At 37.8% G+C, this 18,848-nt stretch overlaps 1 protein-coding gene across 1 annotated transcript in view; it reads left to right on the forward strand.

Moving 5' to 3' along the window:
• The window catches only part of Maoa (monoamine oxidase A), a 71,821-nt gene extending 53,626 nt beyond the window's left edge, over positions 1 to 18,195 (forward strand). Inside the window, exons 7-15 of the mRNA XM_046453860.2 lie at positions 1,063 to 1,212; positions 1,501 to 1,660; positions 2,499 to 2,595; positions 7,552 to 7,605; positions 11,270 to 11,327; positions 12,546 to 12,643; positions 14,589 to 14,700; positions 15,635 to 15,697; positions 15,829 to 18,195. Coding sequence (XP_046309816.1) covers positions 1,063 to 1,212; positions 1,501 to 1,660; positions 2,499 to 2,595; positions 7,552 to 7,605; positions 11,270 to 11,327; positions 12,546 to 12,643; positions 14,589 to 14,700; positions 15,635 to 15,697; positions 15,829 to 15,975 — 939 coding nt within the window. The 3' untranslated portion in view covers positions 15,976 to 18,195. The remainder of the gene's footprint in view (positions 1 to 1,062; positions 1,213 to 1,500; positions 1,661 to 2,498; positions 2,596 to 7,551; positions 7,606 to 11,269; positions 11,328 to 12,545; positions 12,644 to 14,588; positions 14,701 to 15,634; positions 15,698 to 15,828) is intronic.
• The last annotated feature ends 653 nt before the right edge of the window (positions 18,196 to 18,848 follow it).

An 18,848-nucleotide genomic window follows, 5' to 3' on the forward strand; every position in this document is an offset into this window, starting at 1 on the left:
AAAGGCAGAATTCCCACATTACTCTTCTTAACCCATATTTTGCTTTGTGAGGTATCTTTATGCATATATGTTATTTGTTCATTCATTCAGAAGAGTCAGGATATTTCTAAACAAACCCTACAGGACCTTATGGAAAGTTACAGTTCAGATTATGAATCTCAAGCCATTATCACAATAACTTCCTAAAGAAATTAAGTTCCCCCCTTACAATGTAATTAGACAAATACTAAACATAGAGGGATAGATAGTGGACAATATTGTAATAGTTTGTGATCTTTACATTACACTAAAATTCAGAGCAACCCTTGGAAAACATGGGTCAGATTGTAGATTAAGTGGTACCTGTTTCTTGAGGAAGGACAAATTATGAATTTAGGTTTGAACCACCATGGGGATAGTTTTACAAATAACTTTAGTGCTGCCATAAAATAATAGCCAGTTATAAAAGTGAAAAAAATTACTGTGTGGATACTCATGATTGAGGTACTTAATTGTCAATTGTGGACTGTGCCTCAGCCTACTGACATGCGTTTTTAGCCATCCAATGAATATTCTGCAATAAGCTAATAATATTCCCCTGTTTCTTAGAAAATGCACCCACTGGGACAAGCACAGCTCCCTCCACTTCCCAAGGACCCTTCCATGCTCTACTCTCTTAGGTATCTGAAGCCCACAGACTTGCTATTTCCTTTCAATCAGGGCAGTACTGGCATAGCGGAACAGTTTTTCTGACCTGTAATTTTATGAACTAGTAATGGCTTTTTAGTGCTAGAAACTATACAGAGGATAACTGTACAGAGAATCCAATTTATTTTGTATGTTGTCAGTGCTCAGTATCATTCAAAATGTTAAAGATGATATATCACACCCTCTCCAAAGACTATGATTGTGTTTGAGGTGATGTTTTTCCTTTGCCTCTATCCTAATGGTTAGTGTTTGGAGAGTGTTTGGAGAGTGGAGGTCTGGCTGTGACTTTCTGGAGGTTTCCTAATCAGTGGAAAATAAGATTTCCCTCCATTAGGCTTTTACAGTATCTCCTTTCCTGTCTACCTCTGTCTGTAGGAACGGAAATTTGTAGGAGGTTCTGGTCAAGTGAGTGAGCGGATAATGGAACTCCTTGGGGACCGGGTGAAACTGAGCCATCCTGTCACCTATATTGACCAGTCTGGTGCCAACATCACCATAGAGACACTGAATCATGAATGCTATGAGGTAATTTTAGTCAAAAGGAGTCTATAGTAAATACGCCTTGTGTCTTCTGCAGTTTCTAACTAAATATAATCAAAGCTGTGGTATAGTTAATACTGGTGTGTTTCTGCCTCCTCTCCCAATTTACCAGCATGGTTGGTAGACCCAACTTCTTCTATTTTGTTGCACCAAATTGTCTAATTTTGCATGTTGTCACTGCTGAATATCATTCAAAATATTAGAGATGTTTCACACCCTCTGCAAAGAGTACAGCTTGTATTTGAGGTGATGTTTTGCATATGTGTATTTTAGTGCAGATACGTAATTAGTGCCATCCCTCCGACCCTGACTGCTAAAATCCACTTCAAACCTGAGCTTCCATCAGAGAGAAACCAGCTAATTCAGCGTCTTCCAATGGGGGCTATCATTAAGTGCATGATGTATTACAAGGATGCCTTCTGGAAGAAAAAGGGTAAGCTGCTCTTATTCATGTTTAAACTGTATTAAGTGAAGGAACCATTCTTTTGGTAATATTTAACAGAAGGAACTGAATAGAAAAAGATAAATGTTTTCAATTTGGTAGAGAAAGGATCAGAATTCTGTCAATTTCTTCGTAGTGCCCTGTAACACAAAATGACCCCAAGAGCACTTGTTGGCAATGGGAGGGGAAAAGAGGGCCCACCATGAGAACACCACTTGGGGGTTGCCCTGGCTCCTGGCACTTGACCTTCCACTTATTCTTTATTGGCAAAGTGAGACCAGGAGCTCTGGGGAAGAAGTGATCCTTTGAAGTTGGAGAGTCCTAGGCTTTGTTACTTACTAGCCTCAGTCTCTAAGCATAAAATTGTAAAAATACATACTACCCTGGTGGTGTGAGGATTAAATGAGACAGAATCAGGGACTTAGAAAGCTCTCTATATATTGTTCCTACTGTTGATTAGCTTTCTGCTCATACTCACAGGATGCCTTTTCACAACTTCTTCCAGGGTTAATAGAGATAATTGCTTTTAATATACTCAACTCTTTTCCCCATCTTTTCCAGACATCAGGGCCATCTTACCATTTTTCTCATGCATTGCTCATAAGCCCTTTATATGAAGTGTCATTATCCCTGTGTGAGATATTCTTGTATAGTCAGTGTGTGCATTTAACAGGAAATGACTTCTAGGGTTGGGGCAAAAAAAACCCCCAATAATTTTAAGATTTATCTTCCTCTTAGCAAAAGTGTATACATATATGCTATGTTTATGTGCCTCTAATTCTGTAATATGGGTTGATCTCAATCTCTTATTGATTTTCTCCTGGATAAGATTACTGTGGCTGCATGATCATTGAAGATGAGGAAGCTCCAATTTCCATAACTCTGGATGACACCAAACCAGATGGATCACTGCCTGCCATCATGGGGTAAGTTAGAACTGGGTGTTCTTTATTTTTCAAATTGTGTTGATGTAGATGCTGGCAAGTATATTGTTTTGGGATCAAATTCAAGCAATGATAAAAAACCCAACAAAAATATATCATGTTTCTATGTATTAAAATATTCATAGTTATGTTTTGCATGTGGCACAAGAACACTGAGAGACTACTAAAACTGACACCATTTTGAACTGATGCCCATATATTTATTTCTCTTATAAAACTTGCATGTTAAGGATGGAGTGGAAAAGCAGCTAGACAGGCAGTATGGTAACCAATCTTGCCTAGAGGCAGAATTTCCACAACCATTCTGGAAATACAACTGCTTTATCCCATAAAGTCTTCCAAATACAGGGTTTCTGGGTTTTATCCTTTTATTCATTCCAAACACCTGCTACAGAACAATTATTAAGCTATTCCCTGGGATACTAAACAGCTGGTTGATCAGGAGGAACAGTTCACAGTGGAGCCAGGCCTTGAGTGAATGGCATGGCACTTTTTTCTTCTTGGTCACTCTGTAGTTATCCTTCACCTGTGGTACTTCTCTTGCCCTTGGAAGTAAATGGATGGTGCAGGGTATAGTCCTATGCACAGAAGAGTACAGCTATATGCACATTTGGGAGGAGATTGAAAGAGCTCTTCTCTTCTGCACCACCTGCCTGTTAGAGACTAGTGGTCCAAAGAAGTAGGACCTCCACAAAGGAAACACTAAGCAGGACCACAGACTCCTGATTACCTACCATTTGGCCCTCCAAAAAACTATACTAATAAAAAAAAAACTCATTATTTTACCCCACCAAAACAAAAGAACACAGCTTTAGTAGCAATCAAGTGACTTTTAGACATGATCCAGTGGTTTCCCACTTTGCTCCTGGGAAATGCATGCCTCCTGCCTGAGGGGAGAAGTGAGTTCAGGCATATCAGATCATTTTAGAAAAATTACAGAGTCGAAAGGAGCAGATCCAGGTCCTGAAGGATTTAGAAGGCAGGCTACACTACTGGGCTGCTAACAAGACATTTTGGAATCACTTCCCTGTTTGTTAAATATAAAAAATAGCACCAGATTCCCTGAGAAAGGCAGATACTTACAACATAATGACCAGAAGAACAACATATCCTCTTCATCGCCTAACCCCATTGAGCAAGAAAGGGTACAGTTATATTTGGCAGTTTAACATTCACTTTGCTAGGCTAGAGGAAAGCAGAAGTTTGGTAGACAGGTTTCAGGAGAATATCAGTTGAAGACCTATCCAATTATGGATAGAAGAATATTGATATTTTTCTTGCCCTTGGCATTAGATATACTGACACATGCCCTACTGGGTTTGCTTCAGCTGTAATAACTGAGACATGAGTGGCAGGACCCTTCCAGATGTTAATGGGGTTATTTAAGCAGTTCCTTAAAAGTAGTATTCTAATCTGTTATTTATTTATTGGTTTTATTTATTAACAAAAAATAATGCTATATATAGGGTATAATGTGATATTTCAATACATATGGGATTATCAAAAAAGAATAATTAGCATATTCATCACCTCATACATATCATTTCTGTGTGGTAAGAACATTTAAAATCCTCTCTTTCAGGTGTTTTGAAATATACAGTAGTAGTAGTAGTAGTAGTAGTAGTAGTAGTAGTACAGTAGTAGTAGTAGTAGCAGCAGCAGCAGTAGTAGTAGTAGTAATAGTGGGGCTTCAACCAAGGGTGCTTTACCACTGAACTATACTCATAGCCCTTTTTATTTTTTATTTTGAGACAGGGTCTAAGTTGCCAAGGTTGGCCTTGAACTTGCAATTCTCCTGCCTCAGCCTGCTGAATCACAATTATCCTACTATTCAGACCTTATTCCTCCAGTCTATCTGAAACTTTATATCTGTGGGAGACCAGAATACATCTCCCCCAAATATGAAGGGTCATTAGCTGAAGACAATTAAGATATAAGAGAGCTCTCTGCCTTTCCTCTGTTTGCCTAAGAGCAAGGTAGAGATTTACAAAAACAAAAGGTCTCGCTGTCCTCCCCCTATAGATAGGACATAAATCCTTCAATGGAGACAATCCTTCATCAATTCAGAGACAGAACCAGAGAAATCTGCAAGTATACTTTATTTTATTAGTGTCTTCCCATATATTTATCTTCCCATTGTAGGCATGCTCCCTTTAGAAGCTTTCCTTTGTCTCTAAAATTTGTTGATCTTCATTAGGTATAATTATATAAGCTAGACTCAAACCACTACCTTGATCCATGTGATGTGTACTTCAGGGTTAATAAACTTGCTTATTTTTCTCTTGTTAATCTATCTTTTGTTACATAAGTCTGTCCCAACTATGAATTTATAAGGTTGAGGATAAATTGTCTATTCTCTTTTATGCCTGTTGACCAGCTTCTCCCTTGTCTTATCGGGACAGTTACTCCACCCAGAACTTTGTTCTTGATAATTAAAGCATTGAAGATATATTGCCTCCACCTTGCTCTTTGCACTTGGCCAAGAAAGCCTCAAAGACAGAGGTGACAATTGCCTAGCACTGTGTCTGAAATAATTATCACCTTTTGGAAAACTGTAAACAAACTTGTACTTTAGACTGTGAAATGTCCTCAACACAAAGAGAGCATGCATGATTTCCACAATAAAGTACCAGTGAAAGTTGAAGAATATTTGTGCATAGTTAGATAAGAGATTATTTCATGCATGACTTGAGATTTGATCGAAATAGTCAACACTAATTGCTCTTTGGGAAAGGGATTATAAAAACATATGATGAGTTGACTAAAGGGCTTTCAGATAAGTCATTTAAACTTTAATTTGATATTTGTGGTGGTTTTCTTTTAAATATTTTATAGGCCCAACCTTACTGATTCTTTCTTAAACCTAAAATTTAACTAAAATCTTTGCTAGTGAGTCATAACTTAAGGGTTAAGTCAAATAAAGTTATGACTATATCCCATAAAATTCAGTAGTTTAAATTTCTTAAATAGTCCACAGCTTCTTCAGAAATATTGTTCTGTGAGTTAACATACTTTGTGTCTTTGCTTCCCAGAATGATCACAAATCACAACCCTAAAGGAATTGCCAATCCAATTGAGGAACAGTTTAACTTGGAGGTGGGGACAGGAAGAAATACTGTTTTTAGCTCTAATCTATTTTTTGGCAGATTTGGAACCAAAGAAATATAATTTTTAAAGATTTTTTTTTTGCACTGCCGAGGATGGAACCCAGGGTCTCTCACATGCTAGACAAGCCTTATGTCACTGAGTTACATTCCCAGCCCTATAAAATCTTTTTTAAATGGAGAAATAATTTCATTGCTCTATGGCTCATTTAGATTTGTGCATGTATGTGGTTCCTGGGATTAAATACAGGGCCTTGTGTATGCTATGCATGCATTCTACCACTGAACTACATCCACAGCCTTCATGTGGATTTTTGAAAGCTTTCTAATAATACTGGGATTAAGAATTTCATGTCACATTCAATTATTTTATATATATATATATAATCAGTAATATTGGTATAATAGAATCTGTTCAATTAAAGGAAAGCAGACAGATTATATCTGGGTGTTACTGAGTTCCTTTATTGGGGGACTGTTTTAGATCCGTTTCTTAGGAAGTCAACTTGAAAATAGAAATTTGGGTACCGGAGATTTATTGGGAAGTGCCCTAGGAGTTACTACCTATGGGGGAAGAGAGGGAATTGGAATCAGGCAGAGGGAGAAGTTGGGCTCTAGATTTATCTCAACAAAGATGTCCTCAATCTCATGGAAAATTCTGGAGCTGGGATGGCCCTTCAGAGTTGTTCCGAAATGAGGTGTGGGGATGATCCTTGGTACCCACCCCATCCCAGAGCTGGCCATTGAGGAAGGGCAGAAACTTGATTGAGGCAGTTCTCTCCTGCTGAGTATAATTGTTGGTGAAGGTTTCCACTGTGAGTTAAGGTTACCAAGTAAAAGTCCTGAAAGGGGAACCTGGGATACCCCTCCTGGAATCCACTACAGACACATATTAACATTTCTTTGTCCAGCTTTTACCAAGTATTTGACAGAAGACAATAATCATTGTCAATGTAATTATTTAGTGCAACATTAATTCGTCCAACCTTTGATTTCCTACTGTATACCAAATAATGTAATAAATTTTACAAGCAAAATATTGAGTAAGAATTGACCTTTTATTTAGGAGCTCAGCCTGTTGTGGGACTTAGAAAACACAACAAGTCCCAGTTTTGTCCAAATTGAAGAGTTTTTATTTAGTCGGCTGCTGGTGACTATTCCCCACAGGACCCGTAACTGTCTCTGCAAGGAACAGCCCTGAACCTGAGAATTTTAGGATATTTAAAGGCAAAAACCACATCTGGGTTGATGTAGCTGCAAGCAAGCAGGTATAGAAGATGAATTGGGCAGTTAGGGAGACAATGCAATGGGTACATTGGTATTTCCCATAGGACTTTCCAGGTTGGCATAGCAGTAAGCAAGCAGAAGGGAGGTGGGTCAAAATGACCCTAATTCAGTACACATTAGAGAATGGTTACTAATGTCTAGACAATCAATCTCTAACAAGGTACATTGCCCAAAAAAAGTGGAAACTTAAGAGAATAATTTTCCATTGTATAAGAATTGCCATTTTGTGTTTCCAAACATGCTATGCTAAACAACTGTTATGGGTACAGAGGTGGGGCTTTTTCATGGGAGAAGCATTTCTTACATGATATGGAGTCTCAGGGTAAAATGGAGTCTGTTTGGTCATTGCCCATATAGCCTGGCCCATAACAAGCCTATCTGGGTTTGGACACAGAGGGAGACTGAAGATAACATGGTATTTGCACTAATATAGGAGGGTCTGGGAAAGTTCATTAATATTGAGTAGATAGCAGTAATAAAAGACTTGAGAAGGGACAATGCATAAAGACTGTAACCTGATATTCAAGTATGCCCTCTCTCTCTCCAGCTTCATCCTTGCCCGGAAAGCTGATCGACTTGCTAAGCTCCACAAAGAAATAAGGTAAAGCATTTATATCTGTGTTTTAGTCAGTTTTTTTTTTTTCTTCTGTGACTAAAGGTCTCCACCAGAACAATTAACGAGGAGGAAATGTTTATTTGAGGGCTCATGGTTTCAGAGGTCTTAGTCCATAGAAGAACAGCTTCATTCCTTGGGTCTCGAGGTGAGGCAGGACATCATGGCAGAAGAGTATGGCAGAGGGAAATAGCTCACATGATGATCAGAAAGTAGAGAAAGAGACTGTACTCTCCAGAAACAAAATATGTACCCCAAAGCCATGCCTCCAATGAGCCACTTTCTCTGGCCACACCCCACTTGCCTGTGTTTACCACTCATTTAATCCCATCAGGGATTAATTCACTTATTGGGTGAAGGCTCTCACAACCCAATCATTTCTCCTCCAAACCTTCTTGCATTGTCTCACATATGAGCTTTTGGGGAACACCTCACATCCAAACCATAACAATCTGAAAATAGACAAAAGGCAAGCTTTATATTGTGTTCATTGCACTAACAAAGTAGAATTTCATCAGGAAAAACATAATATTTTACAAATATTCTCAGCCCAACAAATCAACCTTTCTGTATTTTGCTATGGCCCCTTTGCCCATATGTGTATTTTAACTCAATTTTACACATTTGTATTTATTTATAATGGTTGAGAGGTAGAGTTTTTCTGTAAGATGAATAAAGGAAAATTATAAAAACTATAACCTAGACAAAGCCCTTGTGACTTAATCACATCCCCAAAAGCCCCACCTCTTAATCCCATCACCTTGGAAGTTAAGTTCCAACATGCATGAATTTTAGAGAATATACGTATTCAAACCATAGCGGCTAACTTGCAACAGGAATAGCAGATAACACATACTCTTTTTCATTACATCATTCTGAGCTTGACATTTTCTTTTGGATTTCCTGCTTTCCCTCCTTATTAATAATAAAATAAATACCAGCCTGGAGGTAGGCATTTGGTTTTGATTCTACACAGTGGCTCAACTTCTCAAAAGTTTTTGTGAGGCAAAAACCTTACTGAATATATCATTGATGAGAACAGTGGCTTCCAGAACTGACTGCCTCAAAATCTTCCAAAAGATGTTTAGAAGATATATTTTTCTGAGGCCTATAAGATTATGATCCAGTAGGTGCAAGGTTCAAGGAACCCGAGTATTTGTATTTTTAACAAGCTTTTCAGTTGATTGAGTATCCAGATATAAAAGCCAGCGGATAAATTCAACAAGATGATTTGCACAGTGACTTCTTTAGGCTTTAATTTAAAATACATTCTATTGATTTTAGAGCTAAGCCAAATAAATGCATTGATTGAATAAATGGATTGCTCCATGCTGGGGTGGTAGCCTAGTGGTAGAGCATGTGCCCTGCATGTGCAAGGCCCTGGGTTTTATCCCCAGCACTGAAAAAGGAAAAAATGCATTGTTTTAATATCCTTGCCTTACATATATTCCCCCCCATAAAAATTGAATTCTAATGGGAAGATGGGAAGAGAATGATAATTCCCTGATGTATTTGTGTGACCTGTCCTTGGCTCATCTAATAATATATGTAAAGCACACTAAATGGCTTGTATTTCTATTATAACTGGTTTTATCATTCATGGTTAAAAAATTAACTGAAAGGAGGTTGATTGAATTTTGGGTTTCACTCTGCTTTAATAAAGATTTTATTATGTGTCCAAAAAATAAGCTAAGCATCATTAAACATTTTAGAATACTGACTATTAATATCCTTAATTTTTAGTTGATTTAAAATATCTGAATCATTGCTTGTAACACTCTTTTGTAGTAGATAAGAATCATTCATCTCTTCATAGAGTTGAGGAGAGGGTCTCACACTAGGCTAAGCATGGACTTTGATTCTCCACACACATTTATTGAGCATCTACTATGAGCAGGATGCTCAGAAATGTAGAGCCTCACCCTGCCATTAATTAGCTGAATGATGCTGAATAAGTCTCAGCAGCTCACTGAGTCTCAGCTTCCTAATCTCTGAAATGAATAGCACAGATTAGACTGAGAGAGACAGGTGGACAGTAGTCTTGAGACTTCTTACCTTTATGATTTTCGATGTGTCCTGGAATTTAAATATTCACCCCATGCTGTGTGACATCATGTCAGGAGTGGCATTTGTCTCTTCCTTAAAACCTTCCATGGGAAAACTGCATAGCAAGTCCTATTTAGAATTCCATCTATTCCTCCTAATTTAATCCTCTATACTTATGAGATGGATATTCTAAGAGTTGTATAAATGTATAGAAGGCTTTATATAAATTTATAAGTTGACATTGTTTCCCAGATTATTTAGAGAAATTGGGAGCATGTTTTAATAATATTTTCTAATGTAATTGGCAAGATAAAATAGTGTTTTTAAAATCTATTTCTTTTATTACTAATATTCTTGACCTCCCCCCCCCCCCGAATATTTTTGGCCATTCATCTTGTCAGATTTTATTGGTTATTTTTAGTTATGCATTTTATGCTTATCTTACAGATTTGAATTAAACTTTTTGCCCCATTTTTAATGAATATTTTCCAGTTGATTGTTAGTCTTCAACAAATATTTTAAGGACAGTTTCACATGTTTAAACTATATTACAAAAGTAAAAAAGGAAACATAAATAGTATGTAATTGGTTCAGTGTGAACCTATTCAAACAAATCCTGAAATAGAACCATTAATTTCTACAAATGGTGAGTTTAATAATTAGACCTTTTTAAAAATTTTTTAAGCAGGAGTAGTGAGTTTAAAATGTTTTTTTTTTCCTTTTAAGAAAACTTTAGGTAAATATAGCTACTGATTTTTCAGACATAATACATTTCATGTTCTATACTTTTCGTCTATGTCATGAATTATGAGGATAGCCAAAGACTTTTTAAAAACATTTAAAAATATTTTTTAGTTGTTGATGGACCTTTATGTTATTTATTTGTATGTGATGCTGAGAATCGAACCCAGTGCCTCACACATGCTAGGCAAGCACTGTTCCACTGAGCTACAGCTCCAGCCCAGCCAAAGACTTTTTGAGGTACCATCATGTAGTGTATTGTGTCCATCCCCCAGATACCCTTTAACACAGTGTCCTAGTCCACAGACCATTCTATCCAAGTTACAGATTACTAGACTGAAATGACTGTAAGTCTCTCTCAGAATAGCATACTTTATGCTTAAAATACTAAATGAGTATTATTTGTTTTCAGATATTTACAAAACAAGAATAGGAGAGTTAAAGGACTTGCTATCATATGAACTACATATTTACAAATAGGATCATTCTAGAATTCTATATATTCCAGAAAAGTTATATGGAATTAATCCCTAAGATTAAGTTAAATTTAATCTTATTTTACCCATTTTTATCTCAGATATTGTAATAGATAGTAAAAGAGGCAGAAATGTAAAAAAAAAAAAAGAAGGAATATTCTATTGACTCTTTCAAATGACTATCGAGGCAGAGAAAGTTAATCTGAGTACAGAGATTCATTGAACTGTTTGCTTTGTATAGTAACAGGAGGCCATTGAGTTTCATTTTTCTGTAATAAATCTGGTTCATTGGTGAATGCCCTGGACCTCACTGTATTTACTCTGTACCTATCGGTTATTACTTCCTTAACAACCTTTTTGGCTCCTTTTTTTTTTTTTTTTTTTAATAGGAAAAGGAAAATCTGTGAGCTGTATGCCAAAGTGCTGGGATCTGAGGAAGCATTACAAGTAAGAAAACCCCAAGGTTTAGTCCCTAACAGGCTGTGCTCTGCTCACTGGAATTGGTAAAGCAAAGCAGATTCTGGATTCCTGACAGTCTTATGAAGAGAGTTAAGAAGAATTATTCTTAACTTGAAAGATGAACTTTAGCAGTTAAAAAAAAAAAGGCCATTAAAATTGGTGTCAGGTGCATGGAATTTCAAAGCTGTAATCCTCTTGTGCAGTTTAAATGTTTGCTGAATAACTATCATCAAAGTGTGATGACAGCCTGGCATGGCAGGAATTATGTTAAGGATGGGAGAGATTGGTTCTCAAAACAGAGGTCCTGCCCTCATGTCAGTCAGTGTCAACTGCCAGATGTGAAAGAAAACCCCAAATATGTCATCTTCTGTTGGTGAATACATTAGTAATACATACAAGACAGAACAGTGAATGTAAACTTTCTGCCTAGGTCAAAGTCATAATAATTTAGTTTTACATGTGCAACTCAATTCACAACTCATTTAGAAATTTCAGTGCTTTTAATCTACCACTGAAAGCAATCAGGAGAGGGAAATGACTTTTGAAGAACCCACTGATAGCTGGGGGCACTTTTGAGGGGTTATCTGTAAATTAATTAAATGACACATTTTCATAGTGTATTATGGAATTCAGAGAAGATTCTCTCATGTCCTCTAGGAACATTTTACATCTTAATTGTTCCCCTTTTTAGCAAGAATTCCAACATTCATTTTTCTAGCTTTGGGAAGGGATTCTGACCAAATCCTTTCTTAGATACTATGACTGTCTTCTACTTCCTCCCTCACAACTTTTTTTGCAGCAGAAACACCTGGGTAGATAAGGAAGTGAAGTCTGTTGTTGTTGAACTCCAGAGATTGAAGCAGATCTTTCCACAAGCTGATCATTGATGGATTTCCCTAAAGTTTTAGCTCTAAATTCTTCAGTATCAGCATGAAGATGCCCTCATTCCCAGATGTTGAGATACTTTGTCTTCCCTAGTTGAGAGATTGAAAAAAGTCATAATGTCCATGTTTTGCAACTTGGTACCTCACAAAAGGCTATTACTTGATAATATCATGTTTCTTCTTCAGCAAGTTACAAAAACAGGGTTATTGTCTTTTTCTCTGTGAAATTTTTGATAAAGTAAAACATGTAAGAGCCTTCATTGTGACTTATAGCATTTCAGCTTCATTTTTCTCTTTGGAATTTTCTCCCTACCAACTTCAGCCAGTGCATTATGAAGAGAAGAACTGGTGTGAGGAGCAGTACTCTGGAGGGTGCTACACTGCCTACTTCCCCCCTGGGATCATGACTCAATATGGAAGGTACTGCCCAAGCACTACACCAGTTATTATAAGACCTGTATCACATTTAACAGAAGCAGTATTCAATGAGAATTCTAGAAATAGCTGTCATTCCTATTTCTAATGCCCTAGATAGATAGTTTGTATCTTTCTGAATGTCTCTGGAAAAACAAGGATATCAGCAAATAGACAATAGCCGAGCACAGGGAAGAACTTCAGGTGTCAACAGTACTTGTTTGTTTGTTTGTTTGTTTGTTTATTTCTGTTTGGGCTTTTTTGTTTTGTTTTTGAGACAGGGTCACCCTAAGTTGCACAGGCTGGCCTCAGACTTGTGATCCTTCTGCTCCAGTCTCTGAGTAGCTGGGATTAGTCAGCAATATTTGTGAGAATGAAGCAAACTGCACTGTCCTTCAAGGGGCCTTCTTGAGTTCAGATCAACATTTAGTCTCACACTACCACCCTAGGCTCCTTGACACCAGTCTATACAGAAGGACTTTCAATGCATTAATCCAATATATCTGTCTGGCCAACAGAGGACTATCACACATCCTTGCTGTATATAGCAAGTGATGAGGAGATGAGATTCACTGGGGTGGAGGCAGGAGGTGCAGGGATCCACTTTGACTTAGAAGCCCCTTGATCCATAGAAGCCATTATCACTATGTGTCACAGGCATAGAGCCCAGGGTCACTTGCTCAGTTAGAAGAGACACCACACTCAAGGAAGCCCACAGTGACAGTCTCCCTCCAGGTATTTACAGTTCATTCCCAATCCTTTCAGCCTGAATGCAGTTTACCAATGTGGGAATGGGTAAGGTAACATTTTTAGCATAAGCAGTATTCCCTGGTCACATATGTAGCATTATACCTTCATCTGGTTTCCAGACAAAAAAGCCAGAAAGTTAACACTAGGTCATGTTTGTCCACAAGAAATAAGCATTTGTTAACCATTTCCTTTTGGAAGCTTGTTTGTTTGCCTTTTTCCTTTTGTGGTGCTAAGGATCAAACCCAGGGCCTCACACATGCTGGGCAAGTGCTCTACCACTGAACTGCACCCCCAGCCCTGTCTTGTTTGTTAACTGTTCAAACAGCCTTTGTTTGTGATAGCAGAGTTTATAAATTGGATTAGTTCTGTTGTGATGTAGAAGTCTAGAAGATGGGACTAGGGTCAGGAAGAGATGAAACACAGGGTTCCTGAATGGAAAAAAAGTGCCAGTGGGTTGAAATGAAAGTCTTTGGGGTGGGGTGGGGTGGGGTGGGGTGTGCAGCTTCAGAGTGTTTATGAAAGTGGCTGCATGAATGGCAGGATTCAACCCTGAGAAGGCTGGAGGGGACAGTTACCTATTTGGTCTAGCCCTTCCTTGGTTTTCATTGGCAGGACCTCTTTATAAGAGGAGGGCCATTTCCTGCCTTCAGCTATTCCCTAGGAAAGTCCAGAGAAACTTTACAGAAGTTGTAATTTAAAGAAACAAACTCATGTATGTAATCCCTCATGTCTCTCCTCTATCAGAATTAGTCAATTTACAGTCCATTTCTATCTTCCCACTTGGTGCAACAGTCCCTCCTAATACACTGGGACTACCTGCATGACTGGACTTTGGCCATGTGTGATCTCAAAAAGAATGTTCCCCCTTGGAAAAACAGTGTGGGAAGCAGAATGAACTACAAAATAGGAGACACACAGCCAAAAAAATCCGATTGTGGACTGAATGCATGTTCTCACATTCCAATTCTGGCCAGCTTGAAAAAGGTCAACATCATCTTCACAGATTGATGATCTGACAGCCTCCTTATGTATAGGCCTAGGAAATAAGGAGTAGCCTTTAAGGAACATTTTACCTTGGGCTGTGTTTTGTAAATAATTTGAGTTTCCCTGTCTTCTGCAAAGTAAATGAGAGCAGTCATTGGCTCATTTCCCCTCAGTAGCATCCCAGGTAACTTTGTGTGGCCTCTTTGTTTCCTCATAGGGTGATTCGCCAGCCAGTGGGCAGGATTTACTTTGCTGGCACAGAAACCGCTACACACTGGAGTGGCTACATGGAAGGAGCTGTTGAGGCCGGAGAACGTGCAGCTAGAGAGGTAAGGGAGGAAGCTGAAGTGTTCCCTCCTGAGTCTCAGCAGCATTTTTGGCATCTGGTCTTCCTGGTTCTTCTTTTAAAATTTTTTAGATGGATTAATGATGTTTTCATGAAACTATATATTTGCCCATTTTTTTCATTGACATCATAATTATACATATTTGGGGGTAGTAAGATATTATGTGTGCATACAGTGTGCAGTGATCAAATTCGAGTTATTAGCATTTCCTTCACATCAGACATCATTTCTTTGGAACATTCAGAATCCTTTCATCTAGCTATTTTGGAATGTATAGCAAATCATTATGTTCACCGAACTGTGCTATAAAACACTAGAATTTAGTCCTCCTGTTGTACTGTATTTTGCTATCCACTATCCATTCTCTCACTATCCCTTCTATCCTCAACCCTTCTCAGCCTCTGGTGGCCTCTGTATCACTCTCTACTTCTTTATTTTTATTGGTGTACTATAATTATACATAATAGTGGGATTTGTTGTTACATATTCTCTAAGATAAACTTTTTCAGCTTCTGCATGTGAGTGAGAACATGTTTGTTTTTCTGTGCCTAGATTATATCCTTTAGCAAAATGTCCTTTAAGCTCATTTATATTGTCACATAGGGCAGGATTTCATTTTTCTTTAAAACTGAATAATATTCCATGGTGTGTGTGTGTGTGTGTGTGTGTCCCATTTCCTTTGGCCATTCATTTGTCTAGTTATTTTTTTTTTAAATTTTTATTGTTGGTTGTTCAAAACATTACATAGTTCTTGATATATCATATTTCACACTTTGATTCAAGTGGGTTGCTAATAGAAAATATTCATTTCTGTGCCCCTCACTTATAGGGCTTATCTAATAGCCTATAAATAGGACTTTGAATCTGACACACCTATACAACCTCATTTCATAATACCATGGTCACTTTCTTTCAGGTCTTGAATGCTCTGGGGAAGGTGGCTAAGAAAGATATATGGGCACAAGAACCTGAATCTAAGGTAAGTTTGGCTAGTCCATATCCATAGACTAGTCATAAAACTCACAGGTATACCCATGCATGATATTACAGATATTTTTTCTCTTTATGAGTGGAAGAGTTTTCTACTAATGATTTGTGTTTATTATCTAGGATGTTCCATCAGTTGAAATCACCACCACCTTCCTAGAGAGAAACCTGCCTTCCATATCTGGCCTGCTGAAGCTCATCGGGATTTCCACCTCAGTAACTGCCCTCTGGATTGTGTTGTACAAATCCAAGCTGCTGCCACGGTCATGAAGTTCCAACTTCTGGCCTTCTGTATCCTTCTTCTCAGTACCATCACCATCACCATCAAAAGGAAAATGTGGAAGAACTAAAGGCTGTGTCATTAGGCCATTTAAGTGCACTTGATTTAACCCTCCTCAGTTTAGTCTGTCTGCATTAAAGTAAGAACAACCCAAATAATTACCTAATTAATTTCAGTAAGATCAAGCTTCATCTTGTCTATGTAGACCAATTTGTATTGATGGATACAATAAAACCTTGTGATTGCTCTCTTAATTTCAAAAAGTTAATGTAATGTGCTTATGAGAATTTTTGTGTCCCATTCTTCCTACCTTTAACAAAAAATACCTGATTTCAGAAATAAAGTGGAGTAGGTTAAGACTTAGCCTGTAATTGTCCTTAGGCACTGGTGAAGTGTTGGTACAGAGCCCATAGCCTCACAGCTTCCGGGGGTGACTGGCTCCTACTTTACATAAGGAAGTAGATAAGCCGGTGGGGGCAGGGATATGTGGTTCCTTCAGACCAGGATGGGGACATCTTGCAGTCTGATGCCCCAGGAATCTCCTGGCCACTTCTAATTTCTGTGAATTTTCTAGACATCTAGCCTCAGTGCTAGGTTTTTTTGTACATTTTTCTCTTTTACATCTTACAGAGGAGAGTGTTTACCGAGTTCAAATGTTTAACTTGATGAGCAGAATAAAATCACAGCAAGAGGCCTCCCTGACTAGCTTCATGTGAAACCAACTACAAAGGGCACCTTCTTTTCCCTTTGGAACATGGTTAGACATCAGTTGATCCCTATTAGTGATAACATACTATACCAGTTTTAGGAAAGCAGTATTATTTCATGTGGTTCTTTACTACCTGAAGACCCCTAGAGTCATATACATTTTCCTTTTGTTTTTATGGCCATAGAATTAGACAGATCCCTTCACTTACATGTCTTAAACATGGTTAAATATTAGCATGTCAATTTCTATCTAGTACTGGAATATACATGAAAAAATCCCTGATTATTATTTATAGAGACTGTCAAATACAGAAAGGGCTTTATAAGATAACCTCCCTTGCTTTAATTAAGTTTTATAACAAACATGAAATTGAGTGATTTTTACATATGAAGACTGAGTTCTCTATCTTAGGAGCAATGTGGGCTCAGAACAGTGCCCGCCTCTTATCTTTCTCATTTGAAAGACTTGTCATGTTTTTAGAAACCCCTCCCAAACATTTCAACCATAAAATACTTCTTGTTAAAATATATATTTTTATTTAAGAAAAATTAAAGAATACCTGAAGAACTCATCCAACTCGAGTTTATTACATCATTAACCTTATCTTAAAAGCAAACTTACATTTCTGGATCCCGATATGAGGACTTAAGGTCTTCCAAAGCTTTGCCTATCCTAAGAGCAAAGAGCTAAATTTTTCTGCCACTCTTTATTTTATAATTCAAAAGCATTTTTTTTTGCTAACTTAAAAGTTTCATTGATGTCTTGGATATATTGCAGTTCATAAGGAAATGCTGCATATTATATCAAATAGCAGTGAGAAATCACATCCCTAATCTCTTGCAGTTGTTTCTATTCACTTACTGATTAACTCAGTCCTGACACACCTTGGGAAATGTTGATTTAAATGTCTGAACCAGTAACAGTTTTCACAGTAATCAGATTGTTAACATATTGAAATCTTGCATGTCGAAGGCCTCCTGAGTGTGAAGTTTACCCTCTTCTCCCATGGTTTAGAAAACCAATTAATTTATCCTAATCACATCAACCCTGTTAAACTACAGATTGGGTATCAAAATCAATGCCAGTCCGGTTGTGCCTAAATTTGAAACAGGAGCTGAGAACACCTACTATATATGAGCTCATCCAGCATGAAGATACCATAAATCAAGAGCTTGGCTCCATTAAGGCATCCTCTACACAGTTCTGAAGGCTGAGTCGGCCTCACTCCATAGTTAGGTCGAGAATTAGATTTAAGAAGTTCATCTGTTTGTCATGGTTAACTGTTAAATAAGGTGTCATACTCCACTGAAGAAAAAAATATTGAGGGATTGTGAACTATGTCATGTTTGATTGTGAACTTGGTGTATAATGTTCTGTGTCTAAAGTTTGCCCCAGTGCTACATTTGGGAGTATGCATATGTCTGTGTTTTGCCAATGAAGTAAGATTTTGCCTGTATGGTACTGTGTTTTTTGTGAATAAAGTGCACTACCCCCCAATTCAGACCTGACTCCTGTGTTTGGTTGATAAGAGCTGTTTAGAAAGTTTGGTGGCCTCTTGCAGCAGGAGGTCACGATGAGGTGTTGTCCATGGAGGATAGACTTAAATACCTAAAAAGAACAATTGTTTTAAAAAAATTAACTGAAAGTAGAGTTAAAAAAGAACTACTTGGTATGTGAGACTGTAACTTTCAACATTGGGTTTGACTCTTATGTGATATTGAGGTTGTCTGGAATACTGTAGTCTCCCCAAATGGAACACAGGTATAGATTTTAAAGCAAGGATTCTCACCTAATAGTTTATGATACCTCGAGCAAATCACTTTGGTTCTGTGCCTCAATTTCTCCATTTGAGAAAGGGTAAGTTGCTTAAGTGGTTTCTTTTTGTCTTATTTAAACAGGTGGTGCTTTACCACCGAGCTACATATACAGCCCTTTTTATTTTTATTTTGTAGCAAGGTCTTGCTGAGTTGCCTAGTCTGGCCTTGACCTTGTAATCCTCCTGCCTCAGCCTCCCGAGTCTCTGGGATTACAAGCATGTGCCACTGTGTCTGGCCCTACGTCACTTCTAAGGATTCTTTTCATGGCAGCATTAATGTGATTTATGCATTTTGTTGCTTGTACTATTTCTATTTTTTCCTGTTTGTATGGCAGGGG

The sequence above is a fragment of the Marmota monax genome, unplaced genomic scaffold (assembly GCF_021218885.2).
Source record: "Marmota monax isolate L192 unplaced genomic scaffold, Marmota_monax_Labrador192_F-V1.1 WCK01_AAM20220418_F8-fsc00182, whole genome shotgun sequence".
NCBI classification, from domain to species: Eukaryota; Metazoa; Chordata; class Mammalia; order Rodentia; family Sciuridae; genus Marmota; species Marmota monax.